Genomic DNA, 27,746 nt, shown 5'->3' with positions numbered 1-27,746 from the left:
GCATTTAAAAACGTTAGTATTGAATGTGAATTTTGCATTCCGAATAAAAAAATAAGCTAGATTTTACTTGCAAAGTCCAAAGGAGATTCAAAGATGGTACCAAAATTGACGTTACCGCACCCATTGTTGTAAAAGACTACAATGGATACATGGGGGGAATTGATAAAGCCGGCATGTTACTTGCTATTTATAATAAGGACAGGAAATCAAAAAAAATGATGGCACAGGCATTTTTTTGCTATGCTAGAAATGGCATATGTAAATTCATATATTGCATATGTGGAAGTGCGTCATGAGAAAATGTCGTCCCACGAATATAAGCGCTGCATTATCAAAGAATTACTAACAAAATCAAAACCAAAACGAAAAGGGAGACCTAAACCTAATGGAGATGAACAAATTTTTTATGAGAAAAAGAGAAGAAAAGGAAATTTGTCTGTCTCTAATGATATCTGTTTAGAAAATAGAGGATACCATTGGTCAACATTCGTGTCGAATCGAGGACGTTGTGAATTCTGTGAACTCAAAAATATTCAATCAAAATCACATTCAAAATGCTCAACTTGTAATATATTTTTGTGCGTAAATGAAAAAAAAAGTGATATGATTATCATCAAATGTGAATTTCTACCTTTATTATGTACAAAATAAAATTATGTCAATTTGATAATTTCTTATTTTTTTCTTATGTGTGTTTTTTTGGTTATTGAGCATTTTTAAGAGGTTAAATTTCATTAGAAATATCATTCGTAATTTTTTTCTATTATAAGGAAATTTATACATAGTGTACTGACGGTACATTTAAGTACCACTTTAATTAATTAGTTCTAACAAATTAAATTTCGCACCAAGGATATTTTTTTCTTGTATATTCTTTAATTATCAATGTGGCAGCTAACAAAAATATATTTATGAAGAAATTTTCAGTTGCTCATAATATAAAGTAGATAAAGGGTTAAAAATACATTTCGTGCTAGTTTGTGTAATTTTTCTTGCAAAACATTTATTCTTTGGGCATCAGTATGAACCAAATAAAATGAAAAATGTTTAGCCCAATAAAGGACGTTCTTAGACGAATTTGGCAAATAAAAAATTCAGATGCGACAATAGATTCCATAAATACGCAGTAGCGTAATATAAGCGAAAATGTATAATTTAAAATACAAAATGATGTGTCATCTATTTCCAAAATTAATTAATTAAGGTGCTTGATCAAAGAATGATAATAAATAAAATATATTATACAAGAATTATAAAAAATATATATATCTAAGCTCCATGTAGTATATTTTTGTCAAAATAGAGAATATAAAGGACATAATGTTTAAGAAATGCTCTAATTTATTTATTTATTCAAAGATGCTTTCTATTTTTCATTTTATAGCTTTATTTTTCATTTATACCAAGCTTAATCTGTTAAAACAGCTTCTATATATGCATGTATTTTTCTGAGAAAACAGAATATATAGGTTCCTGGAATATGCATTTAACATTCAGGTCATTGACCCCAACATTACTCGCGCATAACAGATGTAACAAAGCAGAAGTAGTGTGCCAGAGAAAACGGCTTAAAACCTGATCACTAACCTGTTGGTGGGTACAAGTTTTCATCTTTCTCCCTTAACCATTCTCTTCCACTGTCTACACATTTTCCTACTCACCCGGCAATATCTTAGTTCAGTGCTATACATGCATATAAATTTCAGGTTTTGAATAGAATTTTTTTTAACTTTTATTTTGTATTGCAGTTGAGAAAATAACTTCTATAGTGATTTAATAACAGAATACAGAAATAACAGAAACAATATAGTAATATTGTTACTAATTAATAACAGATTAATAACAGAATTAATAACAGAAACAATATAGTAATATTGTTACTAATTAATAACAGATTAATAACAGAATTAATAACAGAAACAATATAGTAATATTGTTACTGATTAATAACAGAATTAATAACAGAAACAATATAGTAATATTGTTTTGGCACCACTATTTGGAAATGAAATTGAGATATCGGGTGGTAAAAATAATAATAGAAATCTGGAATTCATAGAAAAAGCCTGTAGGGATCTTTTTTTTTGTTGTTGTTGTTTGTTTGTTTCCTATAAAATTAAGCTTTACAGAAAGATTTGAACGGAATTATAAAGTATAAGAGGACATTCCTAACTGACCTGGGGAATACTTTTGAGAATAGAAAATTGTGAAGTTTACCCAAATCAAAATTAAAAGAAAGGTTGGTTGTAAATCTTTATAAGGATAAAAATGAAAATTTATGATGGAAAAAATAATAAATCTAAAGAAGGAAAGATTATGAAAGAAACGAAAATCAAATCAAGAGGAAAGAGCAAACTATATATCAATATATAATAAAATTTGAAAACATGCGAAATGAAAATATTTTCCTTATTTGTAAATGGACTAATGTTTTGAGATTAAAGGCGGAATCGGGAAGATTTTCCTAAGGCGTATAAGAAATGGAAAGGAGATAATAGAGAAGATAATATATAATTGTCATTACTGTTTATCGAAAAGGGTCAATGGGCTTTTATCCAATTTTGATACAATAGATACTTGAGCTTCAAAGAATTAAAGAAACGTTTATCGAAAATTCTTCTAGTAAAGTATTTATAAAATTTTCTATTGAAAGGAATGCTTTCATTGACCGAATTGATATTCAAAAATATTTTTTAAACAACGGTATTACATCATGCAAGAATCTGGTATTGTTATTCATTACATTCTTCAAACACAAATGTTTACTGTACAATCTTTTTATACGTAGACGTTTTTTTATGATTTCGCTTCGTATGTGTATTTATTGTGATTTGTAAATGTAAAGCACAACAATAGGTTATATTCGAAAGGGGATACAGTCTATTTGTACGGGATTATTTAGAAGATAAATGTTGATTTTTATAAGATTTAAACTATTTTTTATACGATAGTATTAAACGCTCATAATTTCAAATATATTTTGAAGATCACATTGTGATGCATTCTATCTGATGTTTAAAAATAAATCCGTTTTCATTAAACAGATAAAAAAATATTGATATATTTTTCACGTGCTTTTAATTACAATATTAATTATCAAATTATAAATACAAATTTTTGAAAATAAAATTAAAAAATCGCTTCCTCAGAAATATATTGTTTATTGAAATTGTGCGGACAAAAATTCAAAATTTTCAAATGGATACAGAATAAAATGTTTTTAATTAAAATCAGTAAGAGTTTTATAGAATGTACATAGCAAAGTGGGAGAGCAATGGAATATACACATAGACTGAACTTTTCTAAATAGTCCGATCCCTGATTCAAAGGAAGTTACGTTACATTATAAGAATAGAAAGAAATTGATACTACCGCACTCTTATAAGGCAGAAGTGAAACTATTTATTTACATATATCCAAGTAAAGGTTAAAATTGTTTCACTATAATAAACAAAACTACGCCATCTGATGTGAGAAACACAAATTACTTCAATCTTATTCATAGATATATTGATTATTTTTCCATGTAAAATTACTCCTACCGCATTTAAATTTTAAAATTGTGATCATTTAGGTAATTTTATTATCCAAAAATTGTAGTGATTTTATTGAGCTTGAAATATTTTCGTTCGGTTAATATTATAAGAAATACATCTCTAAATAAATATATTTTAGATAATATACAAAAATATATTAGCAGCTTTAATGTAATAGTTTTTTTTTACTTGTAACTCAGCACTATTTTTGAAATACTTATGAAAAGGAAATTGTTAAAATGAAATAAAGAATTAAAGTCAAACTGCTATGTATTAAAAATATTGAAAATTTTAAATGTATAAGCGGTTGAGAAAAAAATATTTTTGAAAATCTAGTTTCTATTCAAATTATTGTATTCGAAAATTCAATATATCTTGCCTTTTTAAACTTTCATAATTTTATTCGAATAAGAAAATTTAATAAAAAAATCAAACTACCCTTGTAAATTTATTTTTTGAATATAACATTTCTGAATAAGCCATCTTATCCATTCGAAGTATCAAGAAATACTTTGCAAAGATTTAAATATTAAAAAAAAAAAAAAACTCAAGATTTAAAGTCGCCCACAGAATTCAAAATATACCTCATCCCAATCCTAAATATACATAAAACAGTACTCTTTGATACATGAAGGCATTTTGTTTCCTTTAGTTGGATAAAAATATGAAATTTATGCTTTTTGAAATCCTATGGATGAATTATGCATCTAGTCTACTTCCTTCTGACGGTCGAAGAATATTTTAAAGAAATTCTTGGAATTTTATAAGTAAGATTTTTTGTAAGAAATTTTGTTATGGGTTTAAATTATAAGATATTGTTTAATGGCAATATAATATTTATAAAGAAGCTAAAGATTATGTTTCAAAATTTTGGGAAAATTCAAATGTCTTTTTTTAGGCCACCAAGGAATATGAAAATTAAGTTTAAAATTGAAAAGCTATTAAAAATGTAAAAACTTTTTGTTATTCTTGTATATAAATAGTAAATCCAAGATGAAATTTGATTTTTAAATAAGATTTTATCAGCCTTCAATCTTTTTTATTTTAGGAAAATTTTGCTCCGGTTCTAAAATGCATATAATATATTGTATTCGAGAAAATGTCATGTGTTAAATTATTTATTAGTTTACTAAAATTTATATTTTATGATCAACCATGATACATTTTCAAAAAAATATAATTATTGAAAATGACGTATTAACCCATATTATGATTTAGATTTATAGTGATATTTTACCATTATAATTTATTGGGAATTTGCTGTAGATTACAAAATTATGAACAATTTAATGATTCACTAATCATAGAGTTATTACTGCTAACGAAGAAATTTTTCCTGCAGTTGTTCAACAAAATGAAGTAACGTCTGCTTGAGCCTGAAAAATGAAATGTCCTTTCCTAACCTAATGCAAGAGAGTTTTGCAGTTTCGCTTAATTCCCCCTATCAAAGAAACCAATATAAATATATATTTTTTATTCAAAAAATTAATCAATTTTCCCTTGAAGTAACGATTAGAATTATTTTTTAAATTAGTATATTGCTTTAAACGAATAAGTGATTCTGCAGTGTATTCTATAATAAATCAGTCTTCACTTCAAAATATAAGGGACTTGGAACTTAACATCTACATGAATAATGTTATAAAAGATTCTTGTGTGTACTAAAGGTTTAATATTTATTAAGTTTTGAAAGTGTAGCGGTGGTGACGTATGTGGAACCTTAAAAAATAACTGTGTATTTATGAAGAAACTCGTTAAAAATTACCAAGCTATTGTTACTCTAGAGATAAGACTAAACTTTTAAAGCCTCAAGTTACGCTTTTCTGTATTATATGTCTGTTTGTAATTCTGTTCTTGCAACTATTTTGCGACTATTTTCCATGTTACAAATCTTGAGAATAGAAAAATATTAAGATTATCTTAATCATCACATTTTTGTTATATATAGGCACAGCAATTGATGAATCAATCATCAGATTTTTGAAGAAGTTCCGATATCCGAAACAGTTAAGGCATTTTTTTCAATATGTGATTTGAAATTATGTATTGAAAAGTCACTTCGTACAATTAGTGATATTTAATTTTTTCATAAATAATATGTAATATTAATACCGAACAGATTAATAGAATTATTATTCAAGGAAGTGATGATAAGTCACTAATTGTATTGTCATCCTTTTACAAGTCTAAATTTTAAACTACCCCTGTTGATTATATTTAACATAATAAAATATTTATATTATGGTATTAAATAATTAATATATCCGAGTCGAGACAAAGTTCGTTGATATATTAATGGAAAGTGAGAAATGAGTTAATCTTTGACTTAAAAGTAATCATCCAACTTCAATATTAGTCAGCCTTTGAATAATTTCTAAATTTTTTAACAATTAAAAATGTTTCTAATTAAGGCAACATAATTACGTGATTGCCGGTTAACTTTATCAGCGGGCAGAGAACAATTATTTTTTTTTATATCTGTACAGTTAAGATAATAAATGACATAGTAAAAAAATCCTGTATAGACTTTGACAAATTTTTTATCCTCCATTCACACAGTGGGTTATACGTCTAAAAGATAAAGATCTGGTAAGAAAAGGGTTGGGGTCAGAAAATCACGATCACACCCCTCCTCCCGTACAATAAGTTACATTCTTCCGTCAATCAGACTGTGACCTCCCCCGTAGAGCAGACTGTAGTCTCCATTGGGCAGACTAATGCCACTCCTGCTTCTTACTTGACTTGTTGACTCCATGAAGTTAAAAGATAACGCTGTGCAATCTCTAAAGCAGTTCAAAGAAGTGAGCATGTCTGGAGCATTTTTTTTTTTCCCAATTGGAGTCAAAGTGAGTGAGTAACGTTTGATGATAAATAGAAAAGTGATAAAAATCAGTATGTTTCTTGTCTCCTGGACTGTTATTTAAAGGGTTAAAGACAGGTATGGCAATCTACCGTTTCCGCTATCTCCATGTCTCTGTTCTTATCCAGAGTATAACAGAAAGTTTACTATGGTTTCTTATCTATACAATTGTAAATTAAAGGCAATAAGAAGGCGATTCCTCTTTGAATGCACTGTTTAGATGAAATTTCAAAGAGCGTTCCAGGAACTGATGGCGTTTTCTCATAAAAAGAGTGTTTTTTAGTAATATCGTAAGTACTTGTTAAAAATCAGTTTGTACCATTTATTCTTCAAGGTTCAACGAATAACATATCTCAAATATCATATTTCGTGAAACAATTATGGATTTATTGAATAGATTTACAACACTCAATTTAATAAATCTTTCCAGAAGCTTATTTTTCAATTAAATGGATTGGTAGCATTCAGAAAAACAGCTATTCAACAAATTATGATAAAAAATAAACAAATACAAATTAATTATTCCAGGCAAATTTTAATCTATTCTTATTTTTGCACCTTTTAATATTAATCCATAATAATCTTTATATTTTTATTTTAAGCATATTTTTTTTATTTATAATATTTAGAAATCGGTACATCGAAATTATTTCGGAGAAATTCTAAATATGTGGGGTATTTTGAAGATTGGTTCAAATTAAATATTCACACTAGTTCTTTATAATTAATAAATAAATTTGAGATAAGGCATTTTTTTTATCATTTCGGTATATTGTATTACCATTTTTTCATCATTTCTGAAAAGGAAGAAAGGGTGCATTCAACTTGCAGGAATTCGCTTTATAATTATATCTATATTGAAAGATCCCTTTTAAATAGTATAAAATTATGTTTCAATAGTGAATGCATACGTAGCCATTGTGGCTTGACAGAAATATTGGAAGGGAAGAGTAATATTTTCACTGGATCACGAAAATAATTTTAGACTTTCACAGCTTTAATATCTCAATAAAACTTTGTTTTAGCTTAAAATTTAATTTTTGTCATTAGTTTAAATTTTCAAGTTAAGTAATTTTTTAATGTCACCTTTTAACGTGCTACAAATTCATGGGAAATCTATAGAATCGGAACAAATCAAGATAAATTTTACTATAAATTAATACTTCTCATTTCCTATAAATTAATTCAAATACTGAGCTATTCACATTATTACTTTTAAAAGAGTTTTAATTTCAGAAATTGAAAGCTAAAACCACTACTTTTAAGATATATTTACATAAAGATATTTATTACAACGTATATTCTTCCCAAAGTACTTTTTTCTCTCAAAAACATTTTGGTACTAAGGAATAAATTTTTAAAAAGAAGTGATAGTTTTTTTTAATAGCAATGTAAAGAAAAATAGTAACTAAGAGCACAATGTTTGGTTTCTGAAACATGAATTCTGAAAATTCCGATAGATTTTTCAAGCTATAAAGTTGAGTAAAAATTCTCATTCATTAAATAATAAAATTAATAAATACATTTTAAACAAAACGAATGTTTTAAAAATTATGAAAAATTTAAAAGCCATTCATATGTTCAAAAAATTGAGCTTTAAATAGTCCTTTTATCCTTTACGTTTGTTTTCATATAAGTACAGAGTAAAACTTAAAGGTATAGTACCATGTTGTACCATTACCCATCATGCAAGAATATTTTTAAAAAATAATTTCAAAATATAAAAATACAAAATGTTATTTTTTGAAGCATGAGATAAAAGTAAAACTAACAGAGTTAATTTCTGCATCCTCAGCAAAATAGTAAACTTATTAAAAAAGTCAATAGAAAATTAATTTCAAAAGTCAATGAAAGATGCAACATTCTCACCCCTTTAGAGATAATTTGATTCTTATCGAAAGTGCACAATTATTTTTAAAGTTGGATTTGATATATTTTATGAATTATACCAAAAATTTTACATTATCTTTGCTTTATTATAGTTTCAAATAACTAAGAAAAACTTTATATGTCATATTATATTATATATATAATTTATTGGTAATATGCAATAACTATTGAAAAGTATATAACGAAGCAAGAAATAAATTTAAAATCACTTAAATTTATCTGCTAATCAAATATCAGGAAAAAAATCTTCCTCAGGTTTATTATATTGGTAAATTTCTTGTGAGAAAAAAAACATTTTAAAATGGCATCAAACTGCTAAAAATTAAAAGAATGTTTATCACAATTCAATTCGAAAACTGTTCTGTTTTTATTAACATAAAAATATAAATTTAAATACAATTTTTACATAATAAGAAAGCATATGCATTAAAATACAATTTTTACATAATAAGAAAGCATATGCATTAAAATACAATTTTTCATCTGAATTAAACTTGTAATAATAATGTTCTACATGCCACTTACATACAGCTGCACTGTTTGACAATCATGCCAGTAAATTTGGCTATGACTGGCATTTCATCTGAATAGTCTATGTAAATAATAGTCATCGAACCGAATTTAGATGGTCGACAAGATGACGGTTGACCTTTGTTTGCCTTGTAATAGAATGCATTTTGCAACAATCTGTATCCAGTTTTAACAGAATTGATGGAACAGATTCCTTCACATATCCCAATGTTTGCTACTTCAGGGAAAATGATCCAATTTAAACCAATATCCATAAAAGATATTGAGAAATCATTTAATTCACATAATCGGGAGTCTGGTAAGAAAGGTGCGGATTTCAAATCATTTCTCGGAATATTTTTCATTCGATGAAAAACTTGAGACCTCCCGAAACGTCCATCGTGATGAAGAAACTCCATAAAATTACAGGTTTCCACACTTTCATACAAAATAATAAATCCTTTTGGATTTTTTCTCATTAATAATTTAATTGTTTTTCCATTCAAGCGGACGATTCTAAAATTAAAATTTATATCATCCAGAAAGTCCACTTTTGAGGTTTCATACAAAGTTGTGACATCAAAAGTCAATTCCAAAATGTTTTCATTTACAAAGACAGTCAAGGCGGTTACGTTAAATCGATCTCGCTTATTGCCCTTTGGTATGATGTCAGCAACAATTCTTCTTTTCACCAAATTGGCTATGTTTTTTCTTGAAAGTCTGTGAAATTCCAAACGGAATTCTACTTTTCTAACACCGTGATGATTTATAGCTGGTCTGGCCTTCGCCGAGTGTACAGTTTCATCGTCGATCCACACTTGAGATACTGAAAAAAGTAGAGAAATAGCGTCAGTAATCAATTGATTTTAAATCAAATAAGTCCAAAATAATTATTTATGCAAACTAATATAAATTCATAAAATGAGAGGAAAAAATTTTCCTTTACAAATGTAGTATTCTACAGTACATGTACACAGAAAATAAGCTAAATGCTAATTAGTTATAAAGGGCGTCCGAAAATTAAAGCAAGATTTGAATTTCCCATGTGAAGATTTGAATTCGTGCTGTAAAGTGTTGATAACTCTATCAAAAAATCATTTGACAGCTGATAGTTTACGGCTAGTAAAAATTGAGTGTTACACGATAGTACAACGTATTTTCATTGTTGAAAAATATTTCAAAAAGAATGAAAGTCTAGCTGCCGCAGTTCTGAAATTTTAGAATTTACACTCTAGATAGTATAATTTAACACTATTGGACTTCTTTTTATGGGGTTATTTGAAGTCAACGGTCCATGCCAACAAGCCATAAACAAGCATGCATTGAAGGGAGAAATTCAATGCCTCATCAATGAAATTTAGCCACGTTTATGCAAAATGGCTATGGAAAATTTCACAAAAGAGTGCGCATGTGCTAGCAAAGTCGTGTAAGCAATTTGCCCTATGCATTATTCCATACAAAACCTTATCTTAGGCGAATCAATAAAATATAACAATTTAAAGGGACAAAACTTTGTTTTTCATATTTAATTCAAATCTTGCGTTAACATGTTGTTCTATCTCACAACTTTCCATTTTTACTAACCCTAAACTATCAGCTGTCGAATAATTTTTTTAAAAGTGTTGCAAAAGCTTTACTGTGCAAATGGTGGTAAATTCAAACTTTGCGTTAACTTTGATACACCTTTACACAAATCACAAGAACAATATTAAAAGATGATACGGTTCAAAACTATTAAAGTATGCAGTAATTTAGTTTGATATTTTTATTCTTATGTATGCCATATATTGGTTTCCAGGTATAATAATTAAATTCTGTAAACTACTATGAATAAATATAATCGTTTTAGACACACTTATGAAATCTTTAGAAACACAGAATCATTGTTTATAAATTTTTAAATGATGTAATTAAGATGACAAAATATTAAATTTCATAATGGGATATTTCATAATTGAATATTTTCTGTAAATAATTAAGATACATGAATAAAAGTAGGTTTTACATACTCCAATTTGTAACAATTGAATTTCAAAGTTTTTATTGGTCTGAAAATTTTAAAGATATTACCGAATATCTATTGAAATTTAAATATACTTCAAGAAATTAGCCGTTTTGATCTGTAACCAAACTAATGTATTTAAAATAAAGATTCTGAAAATCTTTGAATATTCGATCTTTTGTATGAACGAAAATAATATAGCAGCAGAGTTACCTTTAAGGCAATGCTCTTTTAATCTCAAAATAGTCCAATATAATGATATATTTTTCAATTACATTTTCGATATAAACGGTTAAAATAGCATTATATTAATTATAATGGAATGAAAATTATTATATTTGATATACATAGAATAAAATTACAAATTTTTTATTTAAATTCTATATTGTTTAATTTATACAAAAAAATGATATATAAATGTATATTGCGTTTTATATAAGTTGGAAAATGAATTAAAATCATTATTTTTGAGTTTTAAAATATTTTATATAACCGCAAGAGAAAATCCAAACAATTGTATGTTGCCCGACGTTTTTTTTCAATGAAACATAAATTGCTGAAATGAGAAAATACCGCAGCTAAGAGGTTAAAAAGTAAATCATTTAGAAAAACTGGTATGATCTGAAGTCAAAGTAAGTATGCTAGGAATAAAGAGCTATTGGTACAATTTCTTCCCTGGGAATATATTCAAATTAGGAATAACAATGATTTTAAAAAAATAAAGCATTTAAGGGAAACTTTAAAAAGGATAAAAAGGAAAACGAGATGTTTATCAATGACACTGAATTACAAATTACATCTTATAAATGTTTGTGTCAGTTCCATAAGCATAATTTTGAAATTTCATGAAATCGAATACACTAAGACATGTTCAAGAATTCATTAGAGAAATACGGGTACGTTAGTTTTGGGATAATTTTTCACTGAAATCTTATTTCTATTTTTTTTTTAATTCTAAAAATGTCATAATTTATTTGAGATACATAATAAACAAGCATTTCGCTCATCTGCGACGGAGTGAAATTTGTCCGAATCCCCTTTTGACCAGACTTTATCATGTTTAAAATTTTAAATCCCATCTAAAAAAATGGATGTTTTTATGACAATCTATGTATAAACAGCCTTTATTTATTATTAGGGAACCGATTTCCTAAATATATATGCATATCAGGACCGAAAAGGTTAAAATGCGTTAAGAATAAAAGAAATATACTGCTTTAGACTTTCTATAAAATAAAACAGTAAGACACTGAATATGCATTATAATACACTGAAATATGCATTTCATCTTAGTATGCTTAAAAATATTTCGGACGTTTAATCACTTTTTCTTGTGGCAAAAATTTTTCAAGGTTAGATTGCAGTGAATATTTTCCTTTTTTTTTTATGCAAGATCAAAAATTTCGTAATCAATGTAGGTATTTGTTTCATGCACGGAATGTCTTCTATCACAATGTTAGGATTATTGTTCAACCATTATTTGAAAAAAAAAAATGTATACGCTTATAACATTTCGAAGAAAAAAAGCATTTTTTCCTTTGTATTTCAAAGTTTTGGTTGAAATTATTCATACAGTATATTAATAATGCTACGGCTACAAAATGAAGAAAAACCCATAGAACAATAATATTCTGTATTAGCAGAAATGAAATATTTTATATTTATCAATCAAATAAATGTACTGTAAATAAAAGAAAATTCATTTTCAAAAGAAGGCTTTCTCGTAATAGAATCGAAAGAAATATTTGAAATTTTACTTACCATTTGTGGATAAACTCTTTAATCTTTCATAATTGCACGTATCGTTCGTGCTCCAGGCACGATATTTTCTTTTAAAGAACGACGGCAATACAGTTTCCCATTGAGCGTCTTCTGCAGAATCTCCTATGTAACAGACGGCTAGAAGGGCTGCCAAATATCCGATCCAAAATTTCATCATGAATACACTTACACACACACTTGAAATTTCAAGACACTATACATAGCAAAAGATTGTAAGCGCTTTTATATCATTGCCCGCTTATCTGAGCTGTCTACAACACAGAGACATTGGAAGAAAATATAAATATTCAATATTATTGGTGGAATCTAATATTTCCTCCTCCCCAATTCGCAATAGGTCCACTCCCATTAATTACAGCGATAAGAAAGAATGATAGATCCACAAAAGATTTGACATGAGTTTTAAAGAGATTACGGGCGCTGTTGGGGGTAACCGATAGAATCTACCATCAGTCAATTTAGTCCCTTTATGTGTACAAAGCGTGCTGGTCAATCCCCTCTTCTCTCTTTCCACCCACTTCTGACGACATATTTTATCTGCTTTATCGGTACTGAAAGATTGTCAATACTTGTCGAAAACACAAGGCCCGTCCCTTATTTTATTTTATTTTATTTATATATTTCAGGATTTAACAGGTGGATTTCTTAACAATTAGTAATAGATAAAAATCGTTTATATTTTTTTCACTTATTTTAATTTTATTGTTTTGCATTCAATGAAAAAGAAAGATTTTATGATGAAATTACAAAACAGGAAGATTGAGCCCCTGTTGACACACTCCTATTATGGTTGAATTCTGGCGACTAGGTTCTGCCAGTCGCCAAGATATTCTCTGCATTGGGTGTTCTCTCAACGTATAAGAAATAACATTTTCACTTATCTGTAGTTGGAAAATTCTGCAAAATTATTCATTAAATGTTATAAATGTAAACCACAAAATGCATTATAATGTAATAAATTGAGTTGATTTTTATGGAATGCCAAAGGTAAAAAAAAAAAAAAAAAAAAGTAAGGCATCATGGTTATTGAAAAAAAAAAACATTTGTTATTTTTAGATATTTAATTAAAAATATAATCTTACTTTAATAAAATTCTGCATTTATTTCATATTTCTGTTTTCGATGACATAATAAAGCAGCCTCTCAAATGTAACGCAACTTTGCAAGAAAGGTATAATTCGTGATTTTTCTAATTTAATGCAATTGGTGTATGTATTATCTGGTAGTGACAAACCAATCGCATGCGTTACCGGCAAACAGCACTCTGCTTCTTGATGTCATATTGATGTCCCAGAGAATATCCAACTCATGGCAATGGCACCATGTTGATGTCACCGAACCTCAAAGCTTTAAAATCCTTTAGCACAAGTTGCCATTTTGGAATGACTGAAATAATTAATATATATTTCTTTTATTTTGCTATACTAAAATATAAATATTATGCCGGTGTCCTGGCTTAGGGATAGCGCGTCTTCCCCGTGATTTGGGCGTCCTGGGTTCGAGTCCCGGTTCGAGCATGGTTGTTCTTCATCTGTTCTGTGAGATGTGTGAATGTGCCCGCCTGTAAAAAGGGGCTGTGCAAGCAAATGTGATGCGTGAGTAGGTAAGACGTACTCTTGGCCCTAGTTGGCGCTACTAAAAAACAAGAGACGCACCCTCAACTTAAAATCGCTGATTTCGTCAGCGAGCTTGTCCATGGCAAGTGCTATTAGAAACAACAACAGAAATATTATGCCTGTGTTTCCAAAAGTATTTTTATTATTATTTATAAATTATCATAAATATTTCTTTTATTTTTAAAAATAAAACGCTTTTTTTTCAATGAAAATAATATCAAATATTTCCAAAACCATTACAGGTTTAATTTGAAGTAAGAGTCATACTATAACTCTATAAATATCTATCGAAAATTTATACATTAATTAAAACTGATAATAAGAAAAAATTATGTTTCTCCGCTAGATATTCTACAGATAGTTAGAAAGGAAGAACATTTAAGAGAGAATTTAATAATTTTTTTTCCCCTGTGGAAAAATATTTATGAAATGAAGCAATGTATATACAAGTTTATGAAAACATATTAACCTTCAAATATGAAATACTTTAGAATACATATTTCTTTTACATATCAGAAAATAAGCTACACAGAATGTGAACGAAAGATTTATATTACATATGAAGATTCTTATTAGAATTCTGAAATAGCCGAAAATTAGTTTAGGACATTCATTCAGAATTTAAATTTTCATTAAAAAAAGTATGGAAGAGTTTTCGTAAGTTATTAACTCGCCGGGAGAGTTTATATAAAATACGGCATTAAATATATTAAATGTAATAAAAATATATTAAAATATAGTATTATCTAAATCAGATATTAAATCCACAGTTACAAAGTCACGAAGTTTTTTTTTGGGGGGGGGGATTTGTAACATAACGCATTTGTAATCGAACCAGCTTCCAGCTTAATTTTAACTTTTTAACTTTTTTAATTTTTCTTTATAGAAATCAAAATAGAAAGCATTTACAGAAGCTTCATTTCTCTCATACAAGCAAGGTATAACATAAATGTATTAATCTTTACCATTAAAAACCAATATTATTAAAGCCCTATCAGACTCATCAATAAACTCAAACTGGAAACCAATTTATATTTTAAAAAAGGATGGGCCTATTAGACCTTCTACCAGAGAAAATTAATAAAGTCTGAATATTTTTAAAGCAAAACAATTCACTATTATTAATAATAAAAGATTTGTTTTCAGGCTATAAATTAATATAATTATTATTTTTGGAAAAAGGGAAAGAAAGTAAAAAAAAAAAAAAATCTTCAATTTTGAATAAACTTGCTAAATACATTTGCGAGTTCTTCAAATATATTATTAGCAGCAATAAAGCACATCGATTTTAATTTTCTTAAAATTCTTTCCGACAAAGTTATTTTAAATGACTAAACGAGTCTTAAATTTTTTGAAATAAATTATATAAATTGCTGAAATTCAGCAAAAATTCACACAGCTATTAAATTGATTTAAATTAAAAGACAATTTATTGAATTTCAGAATGATGTAAAATTAATTTTTGTACTGTAATATTTTCGGAAATTATAACGAAAAATCTTCCAAATTCAACTTGATTTTTAATCGATTAAAATTCAAGAAGATTTTTTTGAAAATGTCGCACCAAAGTGCACATTTTCACTTCTAAAATTATATATGTATCAAGTTTGGTCTAAGTAAGCCAAACGGTCAAACTTACAGAACACCACAACATACAGATACACACAATTATATCTTCATTATTAGTTAATAACGAGGAATAAGCTTTTAAATTTTGCGATATTGTAATCTCGCTTCTTTAATCTGTCTTAATTAAAGTACTACTTAAAATATAAAAAAAAATCACTCCAATATGCACATTTTCATCCTTTAAGGTATACTTATGCCAAATTTCGTAGCTGTAGATCAAACGGTCTGGTCTGTCGAGAGCCAAAACACACAGTCATCTTTATCTCTACCAATAAAGGTAATGTATATGTTGGCTAGACGTTTGACCAACAACTACCAAATTTAAAACATATATACCTTGGAAGGTGGACACAAGCCCCTCTGAATATTATATATTATTTTAATTAAACATTAAGCTGAATTTCGCATTTTACAGTTCAATTTTTTATTATTTTATACTATAAAAATGGACTTTTTAATGATACCAATTTAATAACCATGAGAATATTTACTGAGTTTTGATAATTTTTAAATATTATACATATGTCTAATTGACAAAAACAGATTGCAATTTTATCCTGAAATTCAAACTGTTTTCATTGTTTCATCATATATCTAATCAATGGATTTTCTTCCATTGTTGAAAGCTTATATAGATTATAAGTTTTACTGTTCATATGTAGAATACTAAATTCTCAGGGCAGGGTATCTTATACATAAGATTTTGACAAAGTATATACAATTTCTTTAGACTGAAGGTTTTTATATAACACATATATATAAATACCAACCATCACTATGATTTTTCTATTTTTTTTTTTTTCTTAAATCCTGGTATGCCAACCCAAAAAGATTAACTTTAATATAAAGTTATCGCCTTATTTCTTCTACATGAAAGGTGTAAGCATAGGCCTTAGTTGTGAGCCTAGGGTTTTTTGTAATTTCCCAATTGATTCCAAAATAAGCAAGGTCCTACAAAATTTCGAATATTTGTTACAATTTACAGTTTATTTACCAAAACTCTATAAAACACTCAATAAAAGCAATTTTTCTCAGCCGTAACACCAATTAAAAGAAATAGTATTTCTTCTGAAACATTGGAATTTTATGTAATAGAAGTGGAGCCAGTGGAGTGCTTAGAATTCTTGACCTTTTAATCGAAGATGTATTCTTAGGCTTTGTGCAGAAAAAAGTATAAATATAACTTGTCGGAATTTTTTTTTCAAACAGAAATTATTTCCATTTTTTTTCCTAATGACAACTCTACTTTACTCAGAAACATAAACCCCCGGGGGGCACCTCGAAATGAGGATGAGATGCTTCCGGTATGGTGGTTGGATCTCGCCACCCTGGAGGGTACACTAATAGGTGGGGGATCTGGCTCCTTCCATCTATGACGGGACGTACTTCCTTCGGGGAGGGTTGTACCGTGGCCGGTGGCGGCCCTTAGGACTCAACCACAGTTTCCGCCAATGTTGCTGTAGCGGCGGTCCGGTCATTCAGTTTTATGGTTTAAATTCGGGCGGGTCGGAGAGTTAGATGGTTGACTTACTAAGAAACATAACATTTATTGCGCGCATATGGATAGTTGAGTCTTCACTGCTTTTAAGCATAAAAGACTTGATACCCCAATCATTAACATTCTTGATGACAGAAGATATCGCTGCATTTGGGCAAATTAACGCAGCAAATAAATATCAAATAATAATATTGTGTCATAACATTATTTAAAACCCGATCTGAAGAATAGGTGTCACGTTTTGGCAATTTTGCGAAATGAATAGACTGAAAAAACTGTATGCTTTCAATCCGTTTTAACATGCGCAATCAAAGCAAATTTCAGTATAGTTCAAACTATGGAAAATTACTACTGAAACATATTACAATGTTTCAGAGTAGGCTTCAAAGTTTCTTAAATTTTGCAGGGCATAGCAAAAGGTTAGAAAATTAGATTCGCATCATATAGTAAAAAAATCGTATTTATATCATATTTGTATTAAATTAACAAAGTATATGAAAAAAAAATCAAAGTTCGCTTGCCCTATTATTACTATGAGCTAGCTTATATTTTTTCAATAAAGCATAACGAACTTGTAATTTTGTGGTTACGCTAACATCATATTTATTTAAAAAGTAATAGGAAATTTAGAATTTAATTACTGGAATGCACGCAAAACAACACTATATATTTGCAAATACCTTAATTAAATGTTTTCTAACATCTATGTATTGCATATCTTTTAATATTCTTACATGTAAAAGTTTTACAAAGATAATAGAGCAAACTTGATGTTGAAAAAAAGTTGCTGAGAGATGCATATTAATTCAAAGATTTATGATTTCACCTTCATATCCTATATATCTACCCACATATCCACTTTGAATTGGTCGTAGATATCCACTTGAAAGTGGATATCTACCCACATATCCACTTTGAATTTCTCAATCTTGGATATCCAATTTTTGTGCTTTGTTTGATATTAAAATTTAAAAGAGCTCTAATTAAGTTAATTGAGATATGTCATTGCAGGCTATTTTATCAGTCTTCCAAGAAATTATTTCTTTTGGAACATATGTAACCAGAATAAAAGATAGTACAGAAAAAAGATCCGCTAAAGATTGACAATAAAGATTTGAATCTTGTTCATGTAAAAGCTATTCAAAGATAAATATCTGTCAAATATTTGAGATTTATTACACCCTACCCTTCTTTGGGCAGATCGGGACCTCCCCTATCGGGGGAGGGGCATGCCATCCATGTATGTATGTGTGCAGTGCGGAAGTAAAATAAAAACTGATGGGGGGAGGCAGGAACTGAAAGGAAATGACAGGCTTCAATGGACTAGTGACTAAAAAATTTCAACTTCATTTTTCTGGCTTTTCAGTTTCTGTTGTCTAAAAGTAATCAGCTTAACAATTTAGAGGATATTCCTAAATTCTCGATAGTTTATTCTTCTATGAATACTGCTTATATGAATGCAATTATTATAATTATTAAATGCGTCTAATAAAATCATATAAACTTTATGCTGCTTTTAAAGGTATGAAATCTGAAAGCAAACTATGATAGATGGAATTTTTAACTGCCTTCTAATAACGATCTCAAGAAACAAAAAAAAAAAAAAAAAAAAAAAAAATTCTGCTAATATTTTTTTTTTTTATCTCACATTCAAATAACAATCATCAAATGAGATTACCAATAAGACAGGTATTTTGAATGCATGATTTTATGTGGATATCAGGAGTAAATCAGTCAGTGTCTCAGACAATACTTTCCATAATGCAGGCTTCACACAAAATGGTAACTATCACCTATCATCACATGACCTAGTCATAAAATAATATAAATGTATTCCTATGGAATTTTGAGTCTGACATGAGAATTAAAAAAAAAGATGCTTTCTGAAATCATGAATGATATATTATAGAAGAAAATAAAGTATGAAAGAATTAATTTAAGAATTTTAAGATGACGTTCTAGAAAAATATAAATTAATTGCTATTGATACATATTTGAGATTGATTATTAAACCAGCGGGAACGACCTCGCAGAACTTCTTTGTATTATTTCTAATAAACGTATTTGTATATTAATTACCTAATGCCATTTTTGAAGCTTAGTTATGAAAGATCTTATAAATGTTCGATCTAGGACTTTAATCTAGAGATGCAGATAATTCACAAGGACCGGAAAACCAAATGTAAGCTGGACGCCTGTTTCAAATCGATTGAAAACAAAATTTGCATAGAATTACAGTTGTGATACAAAATCGCATTCCAAGTTTCAAATATTTAAATCATTGGGTTAACGATTTATCTCGTTTACATTCTCGTAAAGGTACAGACCGACAGTGGGTCAGCCTTTTGTCAGATGTAGTTCTTTATCAAATTTTGAATATCATTTTAGATTATAAAACTGTGCACCGGATTTCGTTTTAATTTATTATATATGTATTTGTATAATGGAATTTAGGTGCATGCAATAGTACAGAGCGATAGATGGCCTTTGACGGATTTGGTTCCAAATTTGATATATACGTAATACTTAGATATTAAATCTCTGTACGAAATACGAAATTTTATCCCTGTACCTCATTTTGTTTCGTAGTTATCGTGTTTCATTCAAAATTTGATAGATATCTAGAAATTCGGTGTCAAGACCATATACCAAGATTATGGATAGAATAATATGGTGGACCATATACCACTATATTAATTTATCCAGTTCAAAGTGTTTTTGAATAATCTTGTTCGTAGATATAATCCTAAAAATGTCTTTTTCGTAGCCAGGGTGATCTGAACTTGGAGATTCGTCAAAATCTCAATGAGTTTTTCGAAAGTTAAATATTTTCTTTTTATATATTTCGCTTAAAAGAAAATAAAAATATTCAACTTTAGGGAGCATTTTTAAGCTTTGATATTTAATGATTTTAACAAAAGAGAATGAAACACAACTTTGAAATACTATGACAAAAGCTGTCAAATCACAAATGAAATAAATTGTAGAACTTTGTAGAATAGTTCCTGCTGCTTTGTCAAATGTGATATTCGAAACTAACTGCATAAAATCTAGAATGCAATATTAAATATCTTTGGATGTATTTTTAATATTTCGTCAATTTATCAATCATTTTTCGTCAATTAAATTTAATTATTTGCCAACTTATTTATTTCATCTATGTATATTATTCAGATCAATGCATTTTATTTACCTTCTACCTAAAAGAAGGGAAATTTTACTGAAAACTGAGTTTAACTTAAATAAAATATTCTCTTTCGTTTTGCATGGATGAAGTCTTTATATAATATTTCATGCTCAATATGATTTAACAATGTGATCAATAAATTTTATTTTGCAGAGCAAAGTAGGGAATGTTTACTGAAAATTTAATCGAACCAAGATGAATTGCTGTAGTTACATCGGGCAAACATGTACTACATATTCATTTCTCAAAAACAATTTTTTTTTTCTGTCTGTTCTTTCATTTTAATGAAATCTATCTTACCCTTACATTTACTTAAATTATGTATTAAAAAATTGGAGCTATTCTCGGAATTTTAATTAAGTTTAAAGAATCTGTTGAATTTTTTTATCATGTAAAGAGTATTCTATTCCTTTAACCTTTCATATTCAATAGAATATATAATTTTAGAAAATCAAAGCTTTTTGTGTTCCATGAGATACACGTATATGATGTTTCTTTAAACTTTTGAAACGATTTGTAATCATTGGCATTACATCTCTCTAGATGATTACTTGTGAATGGATTCGGATGGACAATTTGAGGTTGTTTATCCAGGAATGGGCAGTAAACGCAATGCTTCTTCATTTGAGGTAAAATGAGTATATTGACCTGCCACCGTTTCCCCTTCTTCGGGGAACTGGGTTAAAAAGGCAGAGCAATTGACGCTATTGAAGGGAGATAAAATTCACTCACTGTTCCTCTTCTACGGTTCAGACTTGGTTTCGGTAGTGGACAATTAAAAGGTAGAGAAGTAGCAGCAGTCGGAGAATTCAGACGCGTAGCGACTGGGTGGCCAAAGTGGAGTCTATATGCCCCTGGCGCCAAGATTAGCGGGCGCCATGCGGACAAAACTTCCGTGCGTTAGTGATGTTTTAACCCTTTCTAGGGCCGTGGGAAGTAGTATGCATCCCACCAAATTTATCAATCTGTGTATGAAATTTTGTAAGTTGGCATAAGTTCTCACAAATTTTTTTAGAAAGACAGAAATTTAGATGCTCCAGTTCTTTATCTCAATCAAAATGATGTGTCTTGATTTGTTAATTATTAATTAACCAAATTAATTAATCAATCAAATTAAATTAAATTTATCTGATAAGCAAACTGAATCTCTTTTCTTATTCTAATTTCAAGCCTAAAAATATTTTAACATAATATGACTAGAAACAAATGTCCCTTTAAAGGGTTAAACCGTCAACATGCACACGGAGTCGTTTTGACCACATCCTTTCTTTTTTTTTGTTCTAGGAATTCATGAAAATTTACATCTGTTACTTCCTATGCCTTTATGGGAGGGTTAGAAGAAGATTTAAACAGCAGAAATCAATGTAATATTGCATCTCATTTTTGTTACTAGAATGTGGAGGTTAAATGGACCCCCTGTGTGTTCTAGTGTTTCAGATTCTTTTAATGTCTAAGAGCTTACGAACGTGGACAACAGATATTCAGAAATATTTTCTCATTAGTGGTCGTATTGATAGTAAAAATGGTGACAGCTCAGATTCTAGAGATATTGAAGAAATTTTGGAAAATTGTCATTATATAGAATCGAAACAAAATGCAGATTCTGAATAATCTAGAAACTCTTACAGAAAATCTTTTCCTACTCATGAAAAAAAAGAAGCAACATACTTTATAAAGTACATTCATTCCCTCATAATATGAATAAATAATATGATAAAACTCATTTTATTCTTAATGAGAAATGTTAAAAACTATTTTTTATAATGTATATAAAAAGTTATATGTTTAAGTTGTGTTTTCCAAAAAAAAAAAAAAAATTCAAACTCAAATCTTATGTCGAATATAGATTTCCTTTATTCAATACTTTTATATAGAAAAAACTTCTTCGTTTAAAGTTAATAAATTTTAGATGAATGGAAATGGGAAAAAGGAAATGAATGAGGAAAAAGTATGGAAAAAAAAGATGGTAAGTTCAATTTCGGATTTTCTTATTAAATTCGCTTTATGTCTTAAATGGAACATTTTTGCATGAAAAAATATTTAGTTACTTTGACCATATTTTATTTTTATACAAGTAGCCAATAATATAAGGAGTAAGTGCTAGACATTTTGGGGTCAAATTGACCCCGTGCATCTGTAAATGCTCAAGAAATGGTTGCATGTGCTAAACGATTATCTTAAAGCGAAGAAATAATGCCATGATCAGAGCTCAAAATATATTGTCCACACCACTGTAGGAACTAGGTACATAAAATAATGATAAATCGTAAAAGAGGTTGTTATCATCGAGGTAAAAAAGAAAGAAAAAGAATTACGCTTAATTAAAATTTGAACAGCGTTGAAACTGGAATAGAAATTTCCAGGATAAAACGTTAAGGAAAGACAGAAGATGAAAACACAAGAAGTTTGAGTGTTAACGCCAACTTCATTCAGGTAATTGAAATTGAAGAAAATATTTTGGAATTGCATTTTAATCATATGTATAATTAAAAATAAAAGGAAATTCATGAAAAACCTTTTAATGCAAAATAAGGAACAAGGAACTTATCATTTTGTTAATTAGATTTTTTTTCATATTGTCTTTAGGAATACCGACTGTTGAATTCAGAAAATCAAACACGCTAATCATGTAATTATTGATCTATTATATTTAGAAACTAATTATTTTATCTTCGTTTTCAAAAATAAGCAATGTTACTTCAAAGCTTAACCTAATGCGCAGAAAAAGTATTTAGAGACAAAGGAATGCCTTTAACTTTCCTTTAGTTGAATAAAATTCCAAAATTAGATTAGGAATGCAGAAACATGAATTATGCATATAGTACAGAAAAATATACTTCTAGTAGAATTTCAAATTTCAGAAGGTCTAGTGAGAAATTTGATTTATGACTTGAAAGATAAACACAAGTTGTTATCTCTCCAAAAATGCTTTAAACTTTCACAAGAAAGATTAGAAGTTCCCTTAAATAAACATAACATTTCAATACGACGTTTTTAACTAAACAATCTTGCAACTGAACAGGAAAACTTTTAAATTAACATTCATACACTTTTGCAAGAGAAAAAAATAAAATAACTGTTTCTATCTAATGGGTTTTGAAACATTTTCAGTTTTGAATTAGTTAGTTTCCGAGTCTACATGTATTTCATTTTTTTGGTACTCATAATATAACTGGTTGTTTAAAGACATTACATAGTCGGCTTTGATTAGAACATTTTAGAAAGAGAAAATAATAATCGAAAATGTAATGTGAAAGCTTGCAATTTCTCATGCAGATATTTAAAGATTGAAATTGCATTATGAAAATGTTACTTTCGACACATTTTAAAAATATTTAGAAAAGTTTTAGTTAAAGATACGAAAAAACAAATATTGGAAACAAACAGTTTTCAGTCTTTTATTTAAAGCGATTCCATTTTAAATTACTTTTCCGGGTTAAAATTTACTTTCAACCCTCACTATAGTGAAACGAATAACATTCCGAATAACTCCATGGAAAAGAATGCAAACAGATTAGTACATTTCCAGTCTCACGAGTAGAAAACATCTTTCTGTTTAAACGATGGAACAATTATCTATCAAAGACCCTAAATTATGCTATAAAAATTCACAAACCAACAAATGTCACGATTTTTCTGATATGATCTCTTTTGCGGCACTTTTTATAAATTAAGTAAAAAAATACCCCTCCCCCCCCCCTTTCCTTCAACGCCAGATTTCTGATCTGAGATTTGTTTTATCAACGCATTTTTTTAAAAACTGAATTTTTATTGTAATGACTTTGAATATGTTAAATTATTTATGAATTTTAAAATATTTTTCAAAAAATAACATTAAATAAAAATTTTATTTAATGTTAACAGTAATTTAAACATGACCTTGTGTAAAATGAATAAATTTTAGTTATAGAAAGAAAATTTCTTATTCCCGATACGGTTGTAATCCATTTGTTCATTGAAAATCCGACAAATTATCTGCTGCTTTTTTAAGGAAATATTTTGTAGAAGATCCATAATTATTTTCAGAAAATGAACTCAAATTTACAATCTAAAATAAAGTTATTTTCTAGTATATGAAATATGAAAATTATAGAGATCGCAGAAAATTAGAATTAAAAATTGTGAACCATCTAAACTCAGTTCACAAAACTGTTTTGATTTTGTATCTGTCGACGTCATAGTCCCAAAACACTTTGAGATAGGGGGAGGAAATTTGATAAATGAATTTACACAAAATTTGTAGATTTCTAGCTAATTTTGAATGAAATCCATTCAAAGGAAGTCTGCCAGTTTAATTGTTTGAATACAAATGAATCAGATAACTATAAAGCGTAAAGAGATTTAGCATCTAAAATGTAGCTTTCCATCAAATTTTGAACCAAATCTACCAAAAGATTGACAATCTGCCGGTTAGTACTTCCTTAAGCATATAAACTGATATATTGAGCAAATAATAGCTCAAATGTAATTACTTATGAAATTCAGTATGTAATCTTGACACTGAAAGTGTAATTTCGTGTCAAATTTTGGGTTTCAGGCATGAGGGGAAAAGAATTCAAAATGCATATTAGAACGATAGATTCAATAAAAAAGCTATATCCATGCCACCGATCAATTTTTCGAAACTATTGTTCGGTGATGACAATATTCTACTCACAGCCTTACTTGACGTCCACAATTTTACGCTGGGTGGGACATAAGACTTTTATTGGAGAGTAGGCGAAAAAGTTTCAGATAGACCACTTCCACTGGTTTTGGCAATATTTTCATCAAGTAAATAATTTAATTAATGTATTGACATAAAATTTTGCTTTGTCTATTCGTTATAGTTTGTAAATTAACTACTGAAAAATTAACCTAATATGGTGAAACTAAGAGCATTATTAAAAAATTAAATTGACCAGCTATTATTACCTTTTTATCAAAGATACGAATTAGGATATACTCGATGGATATCTTTATTTGCACGACTTCTGAAAGATTCTGGAAGGCAACAAGATGGAGGATTATAATCACTTGAAAGGCTTTAAATTTTATGGCCAAGCATCCCTAAATTCTTCAAACAAAATAATGAATTAGATGGCTAACAGGAAATATTAAAATATCCTTTAACACCGTTTTTGAATTTTATTAGAGGGCTAGATTATACTTTTCAATAAGAAGCGACATAGGTTCAAACATCTAGCTCGACAAAATATTGATTTTATGAGAAAGCTAAAGTCACGTAATGATCGATACTTTATCCCGATATTAATATTATACCAATATTACTGAAAATACATATAAATACAGAATACATATATACCAATATTACAGAAAATAAGAAGCGACATAGATTCAAACATCTAGCTCGACCAAATATTGATTTTATGAGAAAGCTAAAGTCACGTAATGATCGATACTTTATCCCGATATTAATATTATACCAATATTACGGAAAATACATGAAGAAAGCATAAAAATGAGCATCAATATATATCTGAGAATTTACAAACAATTGGATACGTTATCAGCGTTTCTCAAAACTTACGCAAATTTTTATAGTGCCAATGGGAATTCGCATTCTAAAAGATTAAAAGCTTTATTAAGTATTTACCGTTTACTGCATGTTTTTTATGAATGTCAATTGATTAAAAACATTTTAATGCTTAAATGTGGGACTATATTTTTCTATTTTTAGGAATGATAAAAAACAGGATGGGAAACTCAGCGTCAAAATAAACAAAAAATGAATCTGGGAAGAGGAAGGGAAAATCATTCATATTGTATCAAAATTTTCAGATTTTCTTTATTTATAGCAAAAGCAAGTTTTACGCCTAGAATCGAAATCAGAACAGGAGTGGGAATATTTTATATGATTGGTTCTGAATCAAAAGCAGTACGTGAATTTAAATTTCAGTTAACACAGAAAACCAGGTAGAAAAGCAGGCAATTTTATAAAATTCATGAATATTTAATTAAGAACATACATAAAAACTTTCCACATTTAAAGCAATTCAACAAAATTTACGAAATATTTCCAATAAATTCTTTACTTACCAAAAAAATAAAAAGATGCATTTGTCCATTTCATTTTACAAAAAATATGAGCATGCAAGACCAAAAGGAACATATGTAGACATCTTGATTACTACAGTTGATATACTCTCAAAAAATAAATAAATAAACAGGCAGATTCAACTACCTCGTTATAACTCGAAGGTAAAACAAGAAATGGTTGTCTGCGCTTGTCTATTGCCTGTGTTTGGGAAAGAAAAAAATTCGCATTTAGTTGTTTCTAAATAACGATATTGGAGATTGTTCGCTTTCGAAGCATGAACAGTACAAATTCATGGTGGTTGGTGAAAAGCAATCAACTTTTAAGATTAGCACTTCTCTTTCAACCCCTCCCTCTCTCCCTTCTACAAGTATTCTTCTTTACGATGAAAGAGTTCAAGTTATTTTTGAGGAATGCATGTTAATGCTTTTTAATAAGATAATCTACATTTTAGCTCCATATTTTATCATACCTGTGAAAAGTAAGGTCAAAATTTATGATTGATGAACATTTTTGCTTTCAATTATAGCGAAACAGTAACAGTCTTAGATCAAATAAAAAGATTTTAACCAGAAAACGATAACCTACCCTTATAAAGACCCAGTCGCGAATGAGAATCTTATCTTTTTAAACTAACAGTGATGCAAATTGTAATATATATATTACCGTCTTTAAATAAAACGGATGGTTTATAAACTTTATCTCTTTATCTTACGTCAGTAACGAATTCTTAATCATCCGAATCTTTGAAAGGAAAAAAAAAATGTTGTTTCAACTGTTTGAGACTTTAAAGTTTAGACTTTTGCAAAAGAATCAAAAGTCACGAATAGAACTGGATGATAACTAACCAAACTCTTCAAGCTTGTTTGCGGAAAATAGGAATCATATAAATTATATATATATTTGTTATTATAATGAATATCTACCTATTAATGAGGAATCAGGTCATACTAAAGAATAATTTAAAAACATAACCAATTCTACAAAGAGGATATCTTTTCAAATAGATAAAATGTCATTTGAAGAAATGAAATAAAAATGGATTTGGAGGCTTTTCAATGCTTGAATTTGATAAAATAAAAAGGATTTTTAGTGGCAAGAATTTTAATTATAGTTGCTAACTTTCTAGATGCTGGCATTCTGTTTAAGTGAAATGTAAAGTAAGAAATTTGATGAAATGGAGAGTCTGATTAAAATCA

The 27,746-nt window shown here is 28.4% G+C and overlaps 1 protein-coding gene across 1 annotated transcript; it reads right to left on the bottom strand.

The window, feature by feature from the left end:
* Positions 1-8,775: 8,775 nt before the first annotated feature.
* LOC129963993 (bone morphogenetic protein 7-like) lies at positions 8,776-26,715 on the bottom strand. Its single transcript, XM_056078636.1, has 3 exons — positions 26,550-26,715; positions 12,560-12,706; positions 8,776-9,622 (listed from the first exon to the last, which is right to left on the bottom strand). The coding sequence occupies exons 1-3, from the start codon at positions 26,620-26,622 to the stop codon at positions 8,808-8,810; spliced, it is 1,035 nt and encodes a 344-aa protein (XP_055934611.1). The 5' UTR covers positions 26,623-26,715; the 3' UTR covers positions 8,776-8,807.
* Between the last annotated feature and the right edge of the window lie 1,031 nt (positions 26,716-27,746).

The sequence above is a fragment of the Argiope bruennichi genome, chromosome 3, assembly GCF_947563725.1.
Source record: "Argiope bruennichi chromosome 3, qqArgBrue1.1, whole genome shotgun sequence".
NCBI lineage: Eukaryota > Metazoa > Arthropoda > Arachnida > Araneae > Araneidae > Argiope > Argiope bruennichi.
The sequence above is the reverse complement of the archived record's forward strand: the minus strand, read 5'-3'. Positions and strand labels throughout refer to the sequence as shown.

Bases quoted from the DNA above. Each gene is read 5' to 3' on its own strand.
- LOC129963993 (XM_056078636.1), bottom strand. From the start codon at position 26,622: ATGTTCCTTTTGGTCTTGCATGCTCATATTTTTTGTAAAATGAAATGG. The intron at 12,707-26,549 runs GTAAGTAAAGAA...GATATTTGGCAG, and splicing joins TGCATCTTTTTATTTTTTTG to CCCTTCTAGCCGTCTGTTAC. The intron at 9,623-12,559 runs GTAAGTAAAATT...TACTTTTTTCAG, and splicing joins AAAGAGTTTATCCACAAATG to TATCTCAAGTGTGGATCGAC.